General features: G+C 41.8%; 1 protein-coding gene across 2 annotated transcripts in view; it reads right to left on the reverse strand.

Moving 5' to 3' along the window:
- Positions 1–19,387, reverse strand: part of fbn2a (fibrillin 2a) — a 73,952-nt gene extending 54,565 nt beyond the window's left edge. The window contains exons 1-8 of one of the 2 annotated variants that reach the window (XM_018744820.2): positions 18,918–18,989; positions 17,600–17,634; positions 17,365–17,447; positions 15,837–15,935; positions 14,816–14,911; positions 12,610–12,705; positions 3,620–3,817; positions 119–244 (exon numbers count right to left, since the gene is read on the reverse strand). In XM_018744820.2, the coding sequence (XP_018600336.2) occupies positions 119–244; positions 3,620–3,817; positions 12,610–12,705; positions 14,816–14,911; positions 15,837–15,935; positions 17,365–17,447; positions 17,600–17,601 (700 nt within the window). In that variant the 5' untranslated portion in view covers positions 17,602–17,634; positions 18,918–18,989. Of the gene's footprint in view, positions 1–118; positions 245–3,619; positions 3,818–12,609; positions 12,706–14,815; positions 14,912–15,836; positions 15,936–17,364; positions 17,448–17,599; positions 17,635–18,917 lie in introns of both variants that reach the window. The other variant, XM_029252791.1, reaches the window with a different exon arrangement.
- Positions 19,388–20,049: the final 662 nt, after the last annotated feature.

Below are 20,049 nucleotides of genomic sequence, written 5' to 3' on the forward strand. Positions count from 1 at the left end.
GGAAGGATAGTGTGGAAAGGCACCCAAGCCACAGGTCGACACACGATGTCCTTCAACATCACCTACAATACTCCTACCAAAGCACATGGGCGCACATGCACATACTAAACACACTCACCCTCGCACTTCTGTGTGGCCTCATTCTGCCGATGACCAGGGAAGCACCGGCACTCGTAGGAGCCCACCATGTTGATGCACTTGCCCTCCTGGCAGAGTCCTGGGACAGCCTGGCACTCATCCACATCTGGGCAAGAGGTGGGATCGCTGTGTTAGTCACTCAGGGAAAACTCATTAGAACTCACCATCCCCTCCATACACAGAAGTGCTCTAAGACACACAACAATATGGACCCTAACCTCAATTTGTTAGTTCTTTATGTAGTATATATGAGCTATGTTTATTAAAGTGCATGTCAGCAATAAATGTTTCTCTAAGCTTTTAAAAAAATGGCAACATCTAGTTTACAGTAAATGGATACAGACTCCTCATGTAAGGGAGACTGGAAGAGTCTGATTTTACACCTTTGAGTGTGGCACTGAATTTGCACTGCTCCTGCAAAATTTGCAGCTGTGTAAAAGTAATTAGGTATGTTTCTTTGTCTCTGGAATTGGGGTACGTTTTTGACAATAACCACAGAACACATTGAGAGTAAGTTACATCATATCATAATTTAAATGTCTTTTAAGAGTCAGTCTGTATTTTGTGGATTCCTAAAAATACTCAAGTACGTAAGTAGAGGACAAACGTTTCTGGAGGAACTCTTTAGGTGGTCACCAAGAGTTCATAGTGACTCGATGGCCCTTAACATTATATTTGCATTACATTGATTCATTTAGCTGTTGCTTTTCTCCAAAGCAACTTACAATTTCAAGGCGACTTAGCTATTTACCCACTTTTACAACTGAGCAATTTTTACTGGATTTGCACTATTCCATGTATTATGAGTACTTTATATGTGCTTGTGTTTCTGGTTTGCCAGATTGCTCCTTAACAGCCCTCTTCCTCCTTGCATCTGTGTTCAAACACTTTGCTCATCTTTGTGGTGAGGGAGTCTACTTGAGAATATTGGCTTCCTGAGATCACAGTTACCATGCCCTGGAAACCATAAAACAGATTTCTCTGTAAAACCATCTGCTCTCTTTAGAGGACCAAATGGTGAGCGTTGGGGACAATGCCTGTCCAGAACAGAGGCCTCATTTATTCTAGCTGTAATTTCCGCCTTGGCCCACGCCCTCTGAGAAAGGCCCCTTGTCCACAGAGCCGGCTGGGGGCGGCAGGGCTATGCAAACTCGTTTAAGAGGTGGTTAGAAGAGTCTAAAGCCCTGAGAGACCCCCCAGGGTACAGGTTGGTGTTTGCCCATTCCTAAGCAAACCCACACAGGCTGAGAGGGTGATACACACAACAAGAGTATGCTTCACTGTCCCATGGACCTGAGTACTGAGAAAAGCCCAACTGGATCATCTGTGGCAAAAAGGAAGGACACTGCTCATTGGTGAGGGGCTCAAAGGAGGTCCTAGATCTATCATTTATCTATCTATCATTTCATCTCAAGGCACATTAATTCACCTCGTTCACCTCTGAGCACATTCATAATGTCTGTTGGCATTGTTTGTTTATATTGTTATTTATAATATGTATTGCTTTGTTCTTAATGGCCACACTCTACAGTCCAACATCATTGAGTAAGTTGTGAATTATTAGTAAATAAACATAGATTCTATTATTGCCTAGTGCAGTATAATGGTTTAAACCATTGTCTTGCAACTGAAGGAACCAAGTTCAAATCCCAACTCTGCTATAGTACCCTTGACCTAGATATTTACCCTGCACTGATACGGTAAAAAATGACCCAGCTGTATAAATGGGTAATCCATTTTAGGAAGCTTAGTGTAAAAATGTAACACTGTAGGTTGCCTTGGACAAAGGTAACAGAAAAATGAATAAATATATAATATAATAATATAATATAATACATTATATACGTGGTGTATAATCCCTGTGATGGGCTGACACTCCGTCCAGCTCTATCCTGACTGGCTCGCTCACAGAGATGATTATATATAATCCAGCAAGTATATATTACTTTGTGTTCTATGTAGGTCAGTTGGGAATCATAAAGCTCTTTGATTTTCTACTGTTTTGAATGCATTCTTTTATAACTGAGAACTACTGGGAATTTCCTGTCAACACAATCAAGTTTGAACCACAGAAAACTCAGATGCTCATATTGTCATGCAAATGAAAAAACCAAAATAAAGTACAAAAAAGAGTGATTTAAATTTCTATTTGATTTGCTGTTTACTAAAACCTGCCCCAGAGTGCTACATATTTGACTTAAGTTGTTCCGTATGTACGGGGGTGCGGTGGCGCAGTGGGTTGGACCACAGTCCTGCTCTCCAGTGGGTCTGGGGTTTGAGTCCCGCTTGGGGTGCCTTGTGACGGACTGGCGTCCCGTCCTGGGTGTGTCCCCTCCCCCTCTGGCCTTACGCCCTGTGTTGCCGGGTTAGGCTCCGGTTCCCTGTGACCCCGTATGGGACAAGTGGTTCTGAAAGTGTGTGTGTGTGTGTGTGTGTGTGTGTGTTCCATATGTCAGGATGGTGCCAGTTTGTCAGTCACCGATAAGGACTTGGAGTGAAAGAAAGTGGCGAGGCCAGCAGATGAGCGCTGGGTAAACTGGTACAGTATGTAGACGGTACCATTTCTCGCAGAGGTGCCTGTTTGAAATGCAGCTAGTGTATTTATAGGGGGAATCAGAGACATTGATTTTTCTCATTGGGACAAACAGACAAGTTTATGCGAGGAGGGAAACAGGTATCGAATCGCTACTAATCGACTGGACCTCCAATGTAGCGATCAAGTAATCTGACAAAAAATTCCTACCAGAAATAAGCTACACATTGGAAACAAATGGCAAGATTAGCCTGGAAATGCAGAAATCAAAAGTAGGTTAATATTATAAGTCCCTTTATTTTAAATATATTTTTTACATAATTGTTTTCAATGAGAACCATGTTAATTTAACAAAGCAAAATCAATTTAAAACAATGCGCTTTTAGCAAACATGAAATCAATACTTATCATTAAAGCTGCTTGCTGTAATATAGTAGTGCAAGGGTGACAATTCAATGAGAAATATATAAACTCTGTACAAACTAAAACAAGTTACACAAGTAATCCAGTAGACCTGGATGAAATTAGACCTGTAAGAGCTTCTGCTATCAGAATAAATTCAAGATAATAACATGAGACAGAGAACACAGTAAATGTCACATTTACCCTATAATCTATCTTCGGTTGTACTAATTTCTTCCAAGCCCTAGTGACTGAAAACTAATCATTGGCGCACTCTATTTGATAATTATCAATTTTATGTAATTATAGGCTAAATATTTAAGACCATCCAGCTGTTTACCTGTTCAATTCAATTGTGGTGGGTATCAATCTCAAAGGTACAATGGCAGTTCCCCTCCTGGGATTTAATCTGGCATCCTTCTGTCTACAGACCCAAGGCTCTGCTTTCTGTCTGTTCCCTCTAGGGGTGACCATCACATAAAGGGCACTAGCAATTGAAAGGTTGGCACTGGAGTGTACCCAGTACATGGCGCTGGCGAGACTCACCCTGGCAGGCTCCTGTGCGGATGTTAGGGATGAAGCCACGGCGGCAGGGTCGGGGTTGAGCGGCGCACATCTCACAGGGGTGCCCCCAGGCACGACCCACCGTGGCGCAGCACAGCACCTTGGTGCACACAATGCGGCTCATCTGCCCCTGGCACATCTGTTTGCTGACCTGCATGAAGCAAGGGCCCGTCCTGTAGTCTGAGAGGAAGGAGCCAATTCCCATCAGCATCGCTTTCTCATGGACCAAGCAACTGTTTACAAAAGGTGTCTGAACACTTATGTCAGTAGATGTCATAATCTAATGCTTTTATCTGACTAAATCAACACATAATTTCTGCACTTTCACCTGTCTTTTTTTTTTTTAATGACAGTACTTCCAGGCACTAAGGAAGCATGTAATTTGGACTTGTTACAAGGTATTAATCCCCTATGTATTCCAGTAAGTGAAAAACTAATAGAAGAGTAGCTGAAAAATGACTTTTTGAAAAAACAAGTAAAGGACAAGATGTAGAAAACAGTACAGTGCTGGACTGGTTCCAGTGTCTTTTTGGAGGAGTGTTAACTGCAAATTCATAAAAACATTGTGCAATAACAATAGCAAACAGAAATTTAACATTCAAAAACATTGAACATTGAAATTAAACAGAAGGCTGATTCAGGCACACAGTATGTGATCTGCAGTGACATCATTCTCCTTTAAATTAAAGTGCTTTATGATTATTGGGGTACATTTTCCAGTGATGTGTTTAAGGATTTTTTATTTGTATAACAGAATTTTACACAGCTTTATGTTTATTATTATTCTGGCAGTGAATGGACACAGGGGGTGCAGTGGCGCAGTGGCGCAGTGGGTTGGGCCACAGTCCTGCTTTCCGGTGGGTCTGGGGTTCGAGTCCCACTTGGGGTGCCTTGCGATGGACTGGCGTCCCGTCCTGAGTATGTCCCCTCCCCCTCCGGCCTTACGCCCTGTGTCACCGGGTAGGCTCCGGTTCCCCGTGACCCCGTATGGGACAAACGGTTCTGAAAACGTGTGTGTGTGTGTGTGTGTGTGTGTGTGAATGGACACATAGGCTATGAGGCACTGTCCCACAGCACTGCTGATAACTGAAACTGTATTAATTTGTTACAAAAATGGTACCAAATAGGCTACAATGATGTCAGCTGTTTAAGCATTGCTGTAAAAATGCGAGGAAATACAACACCATTCCTAGCTGGTACAGCAACATGCAAAGAAAGCAAACAAAAGCTGGCCAGTTCATTGTTTTAAACAATAATTAACATAAAATAAATGCGTTCTTATAAATAATTACATTTGTTGAACATAATAAATGGTGCATTGGCTGTGCAGTAACTGTTCGAACAGCCTTTATAACTTATGAAGCTTTGTAAATGTATAACAATGGCAATAATTATAGTTTTGGCCTTTATGTTTGAGAGTTTTTTTTATGTGCAGAGTAGAAAGGTATTCATATATCCTACTTTATACTTGCTGATGTATAAGCATAACTGTTTTGTGGTATGTACATTTTATAAGCACAGTAGCCAAAAACCAATAATGCGTGTTTTTGCTTTAGTTTTTGTGTTTAAACAGCCTTTGAAGGTTAAGTTCACAAATATCTACAATAGTCTTATCCGAACAAAAATATTGACAGAAATTCGATATGAGTGGGTACAAAGTTTTTTCCCTTCTGTAGAGTAACTCAATATTAAAAATCTTGGAAGGCCTGTTTTATCTTCTAATCTTTCATCACAATCAAATAAAATGAATACAGTGAGAGACCACAGCTTTTCTTTGACATTTTTAAATACTGAACTCCCACTGGTAAATAGATTCGTTTGGTCCATACTGAAAGACAAACACTGAAAGACATGAGACCTGTAATAAGGGCTTACATTGTCACGTAGTTAGACAAGCACATCATTTCCCTGGATGACTCACTTGAAGTTTCTTGATTTTTTTAAACAACACAGGACAAATGGCAAAGCTTTATTAAAAACGACAGTATACGCCGCTATCACGTGTACCTGTTCATCAAGAGCAGAAATAGGAAATGACCTGAAAATACAGACACTGCCCTTCCTTACACCAGCATGAAACTGTTTCACTCTTATCCATCCTTTAACAAGAAGTTTCCTGTAAACATTTACAGAAAGCAATTCACAGCTGAGTTAGTGTATATACTGTGTGCTTGTAATAGTCAGGATGTGAGGCATTCTGACATGTAAATACTATTCAAACAGTTGGATACAAACTGGACGACATGGAGGTTTACGTGCAACACAAATACTACACTTGAGAGTCATCTTAAACTGGTCCAGTAGAGCAGATCCCGTAATCTCCTTCATCATCAAAGTCGACAAAAGACTTCAGGGAAATGTGGATATGGAAGAATGAATAAATACTGAATAATGAAAGGATTATTTTTAAAATGCTGACTCTTAGATGTCATTCTTACCCTGATAACTGACTATGTGAAGGGTAATCTTTCCATTTAATATGCCGGCACCAAGGAACTCAATTCTTCAAAGGACAAAACAGCATAGCAGCAGTGGGCTTTTCTGGATGTTAATATCAAGTATCAAGTCAATGCAGAGACAAGCCCGGGCATTCACTTTCCTTGCATTCACATAGGAGTTCAAGAGTTCATCAGCATGTCAGCATCTCTCTTTCAAATTCAGATTAATCTTGGTAGTTTTCATATGCCATTACTCCGATAATGACTTTTTTTTAATCATTTCTTTATCGTAGGGCATAATGACTAATTGAGCTGTTGAAATGAATAGTGACTCGTCCCAGAAAGCCAGAAAAATATTACACATTTACCCAGATTATTCTTTGGTATAAAGACTGTTTGGAAAAGACTCAGGGCTTCTCTTTCAACGATGTACTGTCTTTTACAGTTCCTACATGAGTGAGTGTTCTATATTCAGAATGGTATCTGGCAGTTACAAGCTGGAAGGTATCAGGAAATCCATGAGCAGGAAATCAACAACCATATAACAGTGATGTCAGGGGAGGGGAGCTGGGGGGACAGGTTGCATCTCCCATCTTGTTTATAACTTATGAGTCCTTTCCATTCCAATTTTCGTGGAGACTTAAATCCCACCTCTTTAGGTACACCATTTCATTCCTAAAATGCTGACATATCACAACTGATTACATGTTTTCATACATCAATTTATACACTTACATATAATCATATGGTTGTTATTGTAGATTCATTTATCTGATGTTTTGTTATATGAACTTTAGGATGAGCCTCCTCCTGGTTATTCTATTAGACTGGTTGACTTTTTTTATGCACCACATGGGGATTCTTAATCCATAGTACTTGACCTATCTTGTTAGTTGAAGACCTTTTTTATTTTATTCTGCTACATTCATGTTATTATTAAGCTGCTGGAAAAAGCACAAAAGCTTCCACTACATGAATAAATGTCATTGTTAATGTGAATAGGTTTAGTCAGTCTTGTGACCACAAATACAAGTTTAACTAGTGTAAAAGGAGCTTCCTTTGAAACCTTTAATGTGGCTGAAGCCATTTATATAAGTGCATTCACATGAGCTGCACTTTCAGCCAAAAACTGAGCTGAAAACCATCTGTCTAACGTCTTTGAATAGAAAATATTGAATTAAAATGCTATTCGCCTAATAAGGCTGTTTCTCACCACTTTAATTTCAAAACTGCATTCAAATATTGCAGTATGCAATAAATATGGTAGAACAGTAAGCATACCACCAAGAACTACAATCATTATCTGGTGGAATTCAACATCACCACATCAGAGAGCAAATGAGAAGCTAAGTGTATTTCAGTAATTTTGAGTGAATTGAAATATCTTACATTCACTTACAGAAAAGAAAAGAAAAAATCATATATTACATATATTATAGTACAGTATAGCAAACCATCTGGAGACTGAATAGGGTTCCTACGTGGACGCTGTGTTGTAACTACAAGAAAGAATTTGTTTGGGACTAACGTGGCACCTCATATCAGTGCAATCCTAACCTGGACTTCCTGGTCATACAGTAGGTCCCATAATGGCCAAGACATGGTAAGATCCAGGGTTATAGATTTCTCTTCATCACCTAACTCCCACATTTTGCAGCAGCTTTCCTTAGATGTATATTATATAGAGCAATGATTAAACCAAGAGGATTTAATTCATTTCAACCACAATCTTTACCCTCAAAAACCTTTCTAATTTTTGGTTTGGATAAAAAACTTATTTAAATAAACTAGCTATCACAAAACATATTAAATTAAGGCCTCACATGCCAACCATGATTTAAATATAAATGATGTGGTGGAAGATATTTTTAGTAGATGGAAGAAAAAAAATAATGGTATGCTTTGGGCTATTGACAAAAAGTAAACAAACGATATATAGCAAACATCTTACATTGATTGTAGTTAGCTTAATTTCAAGTACCATCTTCACCAGTTTGGCACATGAATAGATTCAGGGTTAACCCTTTCCAAATGTGCTAACAATTCAGCTCTCCCCTCTTAGAGGCATCAGACTGCTCTCTTCATATTTACTGTCTCTTTCTCTTAATGGGTTTTATGCCCCAGTTCAATATTGGCATTCTGTCATGTCCGTATGGTTAAAGTGATGATTATTTTTTCGAGCAACAATACAGCGTGTGCCAAAGAGTCTTGTACCGTAAGGCTGTAATTTGTGTCATGGCCTAGAAACACAGGAACAACTGGAGACGTGTCCTTAATTGAACACAAATATGCCATGTGCAAGAAAACCAACCATTTCTGTGAAAAAGCAAAATGTACTTCATAATCAAAAGCAAAGGCCATCTTTCAAAATATCTTTAGGGTTGGTTTTCCAGGCACAAATCAAGCCAAGTCTTGTATTATATTGCTTTGTCAATAGCTATTCTGTGTTGAAAATCTTTTTAAGACTAGGACTGCATTACTGCATCTGGACAACTGGCTCATAAAAGTTCTACTTTAAACAAGTTTGATGCCCAATTCAATGTGTAACTGTTGTAAAACTGGTAAAGTTTCGAAGCACAGATTAACAGCTGGCTGACTGCCCCTAAAACCACAGATGGCCAAGAGGTAATAACTGGGCTGAAGAATGTATCTGATTATTTTTTTTTAACCCTGGCCCAAGTAAGCACAATGCTCTTTTATGGGGTGTCTTATCTGACTTGCAAAAAGTGCGCCACTAAATACACGTCAGGTCTGTCAATCAAAATCAAATCGAAAGGAAAAGCACTCTTCATGTAAACCTTTTTGTTAATGTAGAACTTCACAAAATATGTACTAAGAGGGGTCTTGTAATTTTAACATGGAATTTATGCTAAGAATGGGTATAGTCATAGGTAGCCATTTGTCACTGTAATTTGGCAAAGTGGTCCTCAGTCCAAAACACTTTGAGAGCCACTGCACTTGGGTACACTAGACACACACAGATTAGACACTCATTACATAGTACTAGCACATTATGGGCACCTTGCATCTCAAAAACAGTAGTTCCTAGCTCTAGGCCAAGGGGACACACTGCTCATAAGGGTTCCACTATTTAAGCGTTTACAATAAATCTCTCACACATACACACACAGAGTCTGAAACCAATTGTCCCAAGCAAGGTCACAGCAAACCAGAGGCCAACTCGGCAACAGAGGGCGCAAGGCTGGAATGGGAAGGGGACACATCCAAGACGGGACTCCAGGCCACCGCAAGGTACCCCAAGCAGGACTCGACACCCAGACCCACCAGAGAGCAGGCACAGGCTAAACCCGCCGCACCACTGCGCCCCCCACAATGAATCACATGTATATTGTAACCTTTCCTAGTTCACAAGTGCTGATCTGCATCTTCCAAAACCTGCAAGATGACTGGAAAGGTGTAAATTCTACACTTCCCCCCCTTAGAAACACTAAAAACATTTGGAAAAACCAGTGATGGACTTAATCAAAACTAGAAAATAAAAAATAATAGCTTAAGTTGCTATTCTCGGTCAGTAAATATGTAATTGTCATGTGCTAGCTAGTAACCAGTAAACAAGGTTGCATGTGCATAATTACAGACAGCTAAACAAAAAACATCTTTACTTTTTCAAACTGAATAATTTCAAGATGTAAAAAAATATGACCAACTGGTTCTTTAGACTGTCAAACAACAGCATTGTTTTAAAAGCACACAGAGGATTTTCAGAATTTTAAAGAACACAGTAGGCGTTTTTGACCAGAAAAATTACTTGGGTGGATGAAAAACAGTTTAAGGAATTTTAATGAATAACAGCTAAATTTACAGACATGAAAAAATATCCAGGAAAACACCTAAGTTACTCTCTATCATTAACAGAGAAACCAGGATGTTTCAGTTCTGGCTATTGGCAGTCATACAAACCAGAATAAAGTTTCTTTGACATCAGATGAATAACTATTATTCTGCATGTCTGTTCCAGGAGATTCTGAGAGATGTGTGAGAATCCCATCAGTCCCTTTCACCCCATACAACCACTTCCTTCTTTCTTAGACAGACATCAAACAACTTAATGGAGAGACAACTACGTGGAATGACCGTGCAGAGACCCTCAGACGGTCTCTCTTCCCAGCACAGAAGGACATCGGGAGATGGGCACCGGCCACAATAACACTCTGACAAACCTGTGTTTTAATCGGCTCCAAGTAGTGGCTTAAAAGGTGTTCCCGCTGATTAAAGCAGATCTGATGATAGGCTGAGGAAGTGGTCTCCCCATTTGGAAAGGGCTTAGAAGTACAATAAATTAGCGTGTCAAGAAAGCCTCAGGTTGTGGGGGAAGGAGGAGTTACACCTTTACAGTCACCGCACTTGAGATCTAAGGACATGATTACAGAAGCCACGCCCCCAAGATTCACCACTACATCTGGTCTTCTCCAGGCCCCCTCAGCTTCCTCCCAGAGATGTGTTGCTGGAGGGGCAAAGTAAGCGATGTTCAAGCCCAGACAGCTGATGTGTCAAGAATACATATATTCATCCATTAATCACCTTTCACGATGCCGTGCGGAGGCCTGTTCTCAGGACACACCAATATCACAACAGCTCCACCACTCTTGGTGGAGAAGAAACATGAAACACCCCACAAAAATAACATAAATGAATAATCACCTTTTCACCCAACACATTTATAACACACACACACACATTTTCAGAACCGCTTGTCCCATACGGGGTCATGGGGAACCGGAGCCTACCCGGCAACACAGGGCGTAAGGCCGGAGGGGGAGGGGACACACCCAGGACGGGACGCCAGTCCATCACAAGGCACCCCAAGCAGGACTCGAACCCCAGACCCACTGGAAAGCAGGACTGTGGTCCAACCCACTGCGCCACCGCGCCCCCGCATTTATAACAGCCTTATTTAAATTAACCAAAACAGGCACAGTCTACTTTAAGCTACCAGATAAAGACACCGCAAATAAAATAAAATCACTGAGAGTTTAATAGAAGGTGTATTAAGTTCTCAGTCTTTGTCCCATGAAATTTAATTCAACATCAGTTAAAAGTAAAATGTTTTTTACTCCACTTTTTGCAAAGAGGAAAGAAATGCTATCTGTAAGAACAATTAGTCCAACATAACACAGTCTTAAACACCTCTGACACATTAGTATGCAGAGAAAATGTCCCAGCTAAATCACCAAATAGTTATACAATAATAGAGATGGACAAGCTAATATGAATTTTAATCATAGTGGACAATGATAAGACAGAATAATCACTCCCTACTGTAAGGATATGTCATGGTAAGGTGTACTTACTGTTTTGACACAAAGTGCAGCAGCTGGTCCTTGTGAATGATATTTATTGAAGTATGAGTGGTATGTGAAGCACACAGGCAATTAGGAATAGACTACTAATGCTGTGCTGAAGCATGTGCACTCTTCCCTTTCCTTAGAAAGTTACTGTAAAAAACCTTTGAAAAAACCCTTGTGAGGTGAACTCTCACAGCTCAGTATATAATAACCATTAATAAGCCATAATTACAATAGTTTCAATGGTAAAAAATTGTACGTGTTTTGTGGCCCCAAGAGACACCCATTTATGCTAAAATATCACCAAATCCCATGAAATGACCACTTTAGCAGTTAACATTATAAAAAATGTAACAAGGCAGATTCCCTTGATTTATTACTCTATAATACTGTATGGCTGTCTTCCTTCGGGGGGTGCAGTGGCACAGCGGATTTGGCCTGTGCCTGCTCTCTGGTGGGTCTGGGGTTCGAGTCCCCGCAGGGGTGCCTTGTGACAGACCTCCATCATCTTCCGGGTGTGCCCCCTGCTCCCTGTGTTGCCAGGTTAGGCTCCTTCAGAGAATAGGTGTGTGTGTGTGTGTGTGTGTGTGTGTGTGTCTGTGTCTCTCTTCCTTTGTTCATTCAGCTCTTTTCTAGCTACTGCGCACTTGGCAAACATTCATGGACTACACATAAATATGATACTACTTTTCAACATTTAGTTAAAAAACAGAACAGTAAAAACAAAAGAAAATCGATGAAAACGATACAAAGGAATTCACAGTAACTGAACAAGCTCACCTTGTTTGGACAGTCCAAACGGGACCATAACTGTCAGTACTATGACAGATGAAACTAGCAAACAAGTTCTAATGGAGATTGAGAGTTTAATGCATCACAGGCCAAACTATAGCTGTGAAGAAAACCGCATAATGGCTCTGGTTTCAAGCCACTCGGCTGTTGGGACGTGCCACAAAATCCAAATTTGGTCCTTGTGAATGCAGAGAAATGTAAGTTGGAATAGGTGTATTAATTAAAACTCCTCATTAAGCTGAATTCTTGTAACGCGAATGGGCATATGTCAGGGTATTGGGACATGGACTATTGGTTCTTAAAGATATTGTATAATGGTTTGCAAAAGGTCATGGATGAAATGAGTCCTGTCTGGATAGCTCCCTCCTAATCACTGTGTGGTGACACCCTGCATCGCTAAGATTCACACTGGAGTGTCAAGAGGGATGGAACTTACCTCTCTCACACAGAGGCCCTGTGAAGCCGTACACACAGGCACATCGGTTGGGCCCCACGCAACGGCCACCATTTTGGCAGCTGCTCTCACACACCGCTGGAACACGGAGACAGTACACAAACATCAGTTACCGCAGCAGCGTTCACCACAAGTGTTTCTGTCTGTGCACTCCACTGAACCCTGGGTGTGAACGGTAGCCAGTTGTGCCAGAAAGCAGCCAGCTTGGCCTGCCATTTGAAGCAGGGCTCAAGCATTTTGTTCAAGTGGCATAGTTGGAGAGATATACTAATGTCTTAATTAGATAACCCTGCAGCCACTCTTTACTGTATCTTTGTTAGATTTTGTATTGTATTCTGAACTGTGTTCAGCATTCTGTTTCTTTGGTGAGAAGAACGCAGTATAAGAATAAATTGAACTGAACTGAATTGAATTTCTCCAGGAGCAGAATTCTTCTTATGGGGGACTTTGGATTTCAATGATACCATGTGTCCCACGGGACCCAGTGAGTCCTTCCAAACGGCAGGAGCCTCCTCAAGATGTTTAAGTAATTGTGGTGCATTTCCTGCAGCTCTTCCTTTGAGCGTAGCCTGTTGGAAAGGCCCAGGCTTCGTCAGCCGCTTCAGCCCTCACACACAGTGCCAAGGAGCTGCCGCTTTGAAGCATAAATCAAACGCTTCTCATGTGGGTTTAACACTCGCCGAGTCGTGTGGTGGGTAAACAGCCAGTGCAGCTGCAGAACTGCAGTATTTCGTTCTACAAGTTATTAATAGTGTGCCTGTTTATCCGGAAAAGGTCACTGAAACATGGTGGGAAGTATCTTTAGTACTGTACACAAAACAATGTATCAGATGACAACGTCCCTGGAGCCACATGTGAAAATTATATTGAAACATTCCTGACAATGGACAAGCAGACCTTCTGCGGATAAGTACCAATGACCCTGACCTTGTTACAGGGCGATGCAGCATTGAAACGCTGAGAGACTGTGGCACTACAAGGACCACACTTCTTCTCCAGGACCAAAAGCTTATACGGTGAGTAAAGTTTCAATTATCCAGCATAAAGGAGACCAAGGGTAGTTCAGAAAACCGAAAAATCAGATAATATGGAAACGTATGCATGATAAGAGAAACGCGGAAGTACAGTATAAGGTTGAAAACTTGTTTATTAATACACTAAACTCTTAAACCAGTATACTTCCAGCCCTCATATATTGCAGTCAATCTTGTTGTCTCACCCTTTGTATCAACTGGTTACACATCACACTGAATGCGTGTCCCTGAGGGTCACAGGAAGGTCTGAAATATATAAATAGTGCAGTGTTGTAGGGGAATTACTTCACATGCAGAACATGAAGAATGATTGAAATAGCAATTAAAGCAGAACAGTTGTGGATAATACAGCATTCATCTGTGCTTAAAATAATACTGTTTGAGTCCATTCACATCCAACACTCCTGTATCAAACAGACCAGCAAGGGTCCTGTTGAGCAACACCTTTATCTGAATGCATTATTATAGATGATGCTGTAATTTTAATGATCAAATTCACTATTGTTGTGTGTTAAATGTTTTATGCTTTACTTAAAAAATGCTGAGTAGGGGGTGCGGTGGTGCAGTGGGTTGGATGGGGTCCTGCTCTCCGGGGCGTCTGGGGTTCAAGTCCCACTTGGGGTGCCTTGCGGCGGACTGGCATCCTGTCCTGGGTGTGTCCCCTCCCCCTCCAGCCTTTCGCCCTGTGTTGCCAGGTTAGGCTCCAGCTCCCCGCGACCCCGTATGGGACAAGCGGTTCAGATGATGATGTGTAAAAATCTTGAAGTTTTATACATTCATAACTTTTCTAGATCAGTTTTATCATTGGAGCTTATTATATTCTGTGCCCAACATTTGTTTTTTTATTTGAATTATTCAACTCATCAGAATGAGTTATCTTTAACTCTGCATGAAGTTAGGGTTGCTGGGCCAGAACTGTATTCAGGTCTGCCTCTAAAAAAGTCTGGGAATTACCTGTATATAGTGAATACCTAAGGTAGAAGTACGATGTTACCTCTGAAGATATAACACCACTAAGTTAGCAGTGCTGTGATGAACACTGGGTGATACTGCTGGTTAAGCGATGCTTATGTACCATCAAGACAACACTGCTGACTTGGTGAGGCTTTGCTGAACACCTTGGGTAACAACACATTATGCTGACAGGAACTCACGCTGTCCACAGTGGGTTCCTGTGAAGCCCTTCGGACACAGGCAGTGGTCTTCTGTGCAGGAGCCCCCGTTCATACACCTGATGCTGCACTGTGGGCCTGAGGAGCAAATCACATCCGCACAGAGCCATAAACCACCAGTCTTTGGTTGCATTCGTTACCACAATCTGGCAGCAAAGCAGGACCAAATGTGGACTTTTACAAGTTGGAAAGACATTCCACACACCCCAATGATCTCCAGCCTTAAATATGACCTCAGAAATGTACCAGGTCAAAGGTCCAATTTAGTCCAAAAATAACAGTAACACATAAACTGAACTGCCAGACAGCCAAAGCAGAGTCCTGTGACTTTGTATTGCACTTTGGACCAGGGTAAACTTCATAATTATGTAATAGAAACATTATATAATTAACTGCATGGCTACTAAATGTAGAGGGGCGCAGCGGGCTGGACCAAGTTCTGCTCTCCGGTGGGTCTGGGGTTCGAGTCCTGCTTGGGGCGCCTTGCGACAGACTGGCGTCCTGTCCTGGGTGTGTCCCCTCCCCCTCCAGCCTTACGCCCTGTGTTGCCAGGTTAGGCTCTGGCTCCCCGCGACCCCGAATGGGACAAGCGGTTCAGAAAATGTGTGTGTGTGCTACTAAATGTAAATACTATGCATTAGTGACAACAGTTTTAATGTGTAACATAAAACATCACAAAGAGTTACTTTAAGCTATCAACAATTATTCACATTTATTTCACTGATGACTTTTTCCAAAGTAACTTAAAAAGATTTACCAGTTTACCTCACTGGATCATTTTTACTGGAACAAATTTAGGGCAAATACTTCACTCAAGGGCACTGGAGCAGAGGCTGGAATTTGAACCTGCAAACTTCAGATCAAAAGGCAGCACCCCTCTGACTCTGCTTCCCCCACATGGCATTAGAGTAACAATGTACTGCTCATCATCTGCACAATAATACATTTCCATAACATATTAAATAGTCTGAGCGGTTGACCTGAGGTCGGGAGAGGGACTCACTGGATTTTGTCCCACATGTGGGAGCTATCTGGCCGCTGGAGCATGTGCACATGTTGGGGCGTGAACAAAATCCATCCCCACAGTTGTTGCGACAAATTGCTACAATAAAAATAAAAAGCAATAAATAAAGAAACGTGCATATGTCAAGCAGCTATAGCACTCTGGATGAAATCTGTGCTTAAGCTTCAAGTTTTGCAGATCATACAAAGAAGTTTTATGATCTTGTCACAAAGTAGTTTTATTCAATAGTCTGAATAAAAAAATAGTCTGAATAAATAAAGACAGAAAAGGACAGGCATCCTCAATCATAAATAAGTTTATTTATCCGTACACAGGTGTGCTTCAGCATGCAGCATTTTTCACCATGAGGGTATAAATCATACCATTGTACATTTAATACTTTGGTACCTGGAATACACCAGAGTTCTACCTGGAGGTTATAGTAATTTATGAGATAGCATGGCTCCACTGACTAGGCCATGAACTCTGGAGCAGAGTGGGAGTGCTGTGGGAATATTTAACAGCACAGTTTTTCAGCAATACAGCACAGATGGTTACTCCCCCGAGCCAGTCATGAAACCAAATTAAAAGACACAAACAAATTAGTTCTGGCTTATATTTCAACTCATTAACAATAAGTTCGCAAAGGACTAACTCTCGCCTGCAAATATACCCCGGGACATTTGCCACAAACAGGAAAAGTTGCTCAATTTTTTTAAACGTACTTGAGCTACTCCAGAAACTTCGCTCACTGCGGAGCTCTCTGGACCTAGTAATGTATGTGAAAGTAGTGTATTAACTGCTACCCTGGACAGCTCTAGACAAAGCTTTGGTTCCATTGACAGTGTTCCATTTCAATATTACCACAAAATTAAAATGTAAATAAGTACTTGTTGCCGGGTTAGGCTCCGGTTCCCCGTGACCCCGTATGGGACAAGCGGTTCTGAAAATGTGTGTGTGTGTGTACTTGTTATAGTTTATATTCTGTCTATCAGACAGTAGTTTTTCACTCAAGCTGCATCCATCCCTGAAGTGCACATTATAATCTGTATCCACATTTGAATGGAAAGTAAGTTTCTACTTTCTGCATTCCAGCTCTCAACTAATTCAATGAATTTGAAATTTCTACTGGTAACATAGTGTTTAGCCTAAAGTAAAATATTGACATTTTACCAACTACACCGACTTATGTTTGCTCCGCTGTTTCAATCTCTATGCCAAAATTACTTCTGAATGCAATTGTACTGATTGGATATTATTTATTTGCCATTTAACCTTTACGTTTCTCTACATTCGGAATGTGTCCGAAGTAACATCTACCATGTCGGATGCCTTGTGTATGCAAACATACCTGGCCATCATAGTTATTTTGTCTTAGTTCCAGGGGAATGTCCTTGAGAAGCCACTTGGACTCTGTGCAGTTTCAACAGTAACAGACAGCACCCACTGCTGGTGATGTGAATTTTTTGTGAAAAGTGTCCACTGAGGGGTGGTGTACTTTACCCTCCGCAGCCTCTGGACTACTTACGGACAATACACTGGTTGCCCCCGGGAAAAGTCTTCCATCCTGGACAACAGTAGGAATGGAACCGTGATCCGCACACGTTTGGCCTGCATCAGAGATCAGAGAGCGTAAACTGCATTGGGTCCCGACACTCCCAGCGGAGCATGTGAGGCCAGACATGCAGTGACAAAACCAGATGTCCTTTAACAGCACATGAGAAATGGTTCAAAAGCCAAGAGCGCTGAATGCTTACACTTACATTAAGAAGTAGTGTCTATGTCGGCCGCATTTGAACTATAAACCAGAGCAATGTTTACATCAGGACCATACAGGAATGCATTATATTTTCATGTGTCAAAGCTCAGAAATGAGGTAAACATGCATTTTGGCAAGCATGCATAACACAGCACAATTTCTAAAAGCAAAATGTAACAAGGACCAGATTCAAGCTTCTTGCCCCCCCCCAAAAGAAAAAGAAAAATATTAAATGTAGCGCACATATTTACATTTATTTATTTAGCAGATGCTTTTCTCCAAAGCAACTTCCAATAAACTCTATGTAGTGTTATGAGCCCACACACCTTATTCACCAAGGTCACTTACACTGCTAGATACACTACTTTCATGGTCACTCATCCATACATCATACATATTTTACTGACACTTTAGACATACAGCAAAATCTCTCAGTATCTCCGTAGACAGGCTGGTGAACACATTCCATGTGTGATCCTGGAGGATATTATCAGACGGCCTGGAAAAAAAGAGTGTGCTGGAATGTTCTGTACATCAGCACGCAATGAATGATATTAACCAGTTATTCTGCAGCAGAAGTTCTGGAAATCAGTTCATATCGAATATGTGGGCAGAAATTCCCAAGTGCCTATTGCGGACTCGTAATTCTGTTATATTATTAGACTGTGTCTCGCCTAAGTTCGTACAACTTAGTTCTCCAGTGAACTTCGGGCCGGCAGGTGACACACAACTAACTGGTGGTGATGTCACGTGGGACATGAAGATGTAAAACACTGTAAAATACTGATACATACACTACAGTTCTGAAAACCAGACAGACAGCTGTGAACCTGGGTGAGATCGGACATTTCCCAGAGCACGCGGAAGCCACAGAATACATTATAAGGCCATGTGGCATATATTTCTCAGAGGACACCTGTGAATGGGACACACGCGACAGTGCTCGGTCGACACTGAAACGCGCGCGCGGAGACTGACTCCTGTCGTGCTGACACACACACGCACACACACGCACACACACACACCTCACGCTAACTTTGATTCATCACCTGTTTGTAGTATCGAAGTTGCCCCGAAGTCCTGCTTATTTATTATGTACAAAATATTTCCTTCAGTGAACGTAAATATTTCTTGGACGCGGATAACACATATTCCACGTTTCCCGTCAGCCAACACTTAACCGCTACTCTCTTTCATATTTATACGAACTACTTCCAAAAAAACTTGGAAAACTTTTCTAGAGAAAAAAAATGAGATGCGCGGGACTCTGGATGTGTGAAGACAAGTGTGGTCAGTCAGCGCCCCTCTCGAAAAACTCTTACCCTCTGAGGGGATCCTGTCTCCCGCGTCTTCTCCAGGGGCTCCCGCCTTCCGCCCTCGCGCCGCCGTTCGCGGGGCTGCTTGCGGCACGCGCAGCTCTGCCCGGGAGGATCGCCGCGAGCGCGGCGCACGCGAGCACGCAGCGGAGGAGCCCTCCGGTCCGCATGGCGGGAAGCTCAAGCTGCTCTCTCTGCCCTGGGATCCCGCTACGAGGACGAGCGGATCATCTCCCGCGAGAAGGTGCCCGCCGAGAGCGACACTCCGCAGAGGAAAGGATGATGTGTGAGTGAGTGATGATCAGTTGAGGGTCTTGTCATGTCCGCAGAGCAGTGAGTGGCACGGGGGGTCGCGTGCGCGCGCGGGCTGCGGTGCGCAGAGACACGTGCAGTGAGACCCTTCCCACGCGTGGATCCTTGCTGCACACGGCCGATGGAAGGAGAAGCTTTCCCGTTCCGCTATGACCGAACCCCCCACCCCCAGGCAATGACACATACGTGTCTGCACTCAGCTTTTTCTCCGTTCAGTTATTTATTAATTTGAGCACTCTTTCAAAGTCTTTCAAGGTCAATTACATGATTGACAATGGTAATCAGGTTTACAGTGATTTACCCATTTATTATACAGCTATTCCTACTTTATCAATCAGTTTAGAAAAAAAATCATGCTCAGACAAGGGCACTACTATGTGTGTACCAATGTTCATCACCCGAGTAGCTGCATAAAACTCAAAATATCAACATACCTTTGAAATAGTGTTGCTGTTGCGAATATTACATTTATTATTAGTAGGAGACTGGTAGTTGTACCAGTTTAGGCGGGGGGAGAGAGCAGTAACAGTACCAGCGTCGATCACAGAGAGAATCACGGTTCTGCGGAAATGTGTGGGGTCGCCCACTCACAAACATATGTATTTATATGAATTTTTGTAAGATCATAAGGCTTGGGAAACGCACCTCTTTTTGAGCGCTGGACCTCATTTCCATTTGGCTTTTTCATTTCAGTTATTAATAATCATACCTTTGTCATTTGTCATGTGTTACTAGCGTTGAACAATTTCTCAGAAACATTAACTAAGGTGCATATTTTAATTGCTTTTGCCCAAACGTTGTAACTCTAGGCATGCTTATATTGCAG

This window comes from Scleropages formosus, chromosome 6, assembly GCF_900964775.1.
Source record: "Scleropages formosus chromosome 6, fSclFor1.1, whole genome shotgun sequence".
In the NCBI taxonomy this organism is placed as follows: domain Eukaryota; kingdom Metazoa; phylum Chordata; class Actinopteri; order Osteoglossiformes; family Osteoglossidae; genus Scleropages; species Scleropages formosus.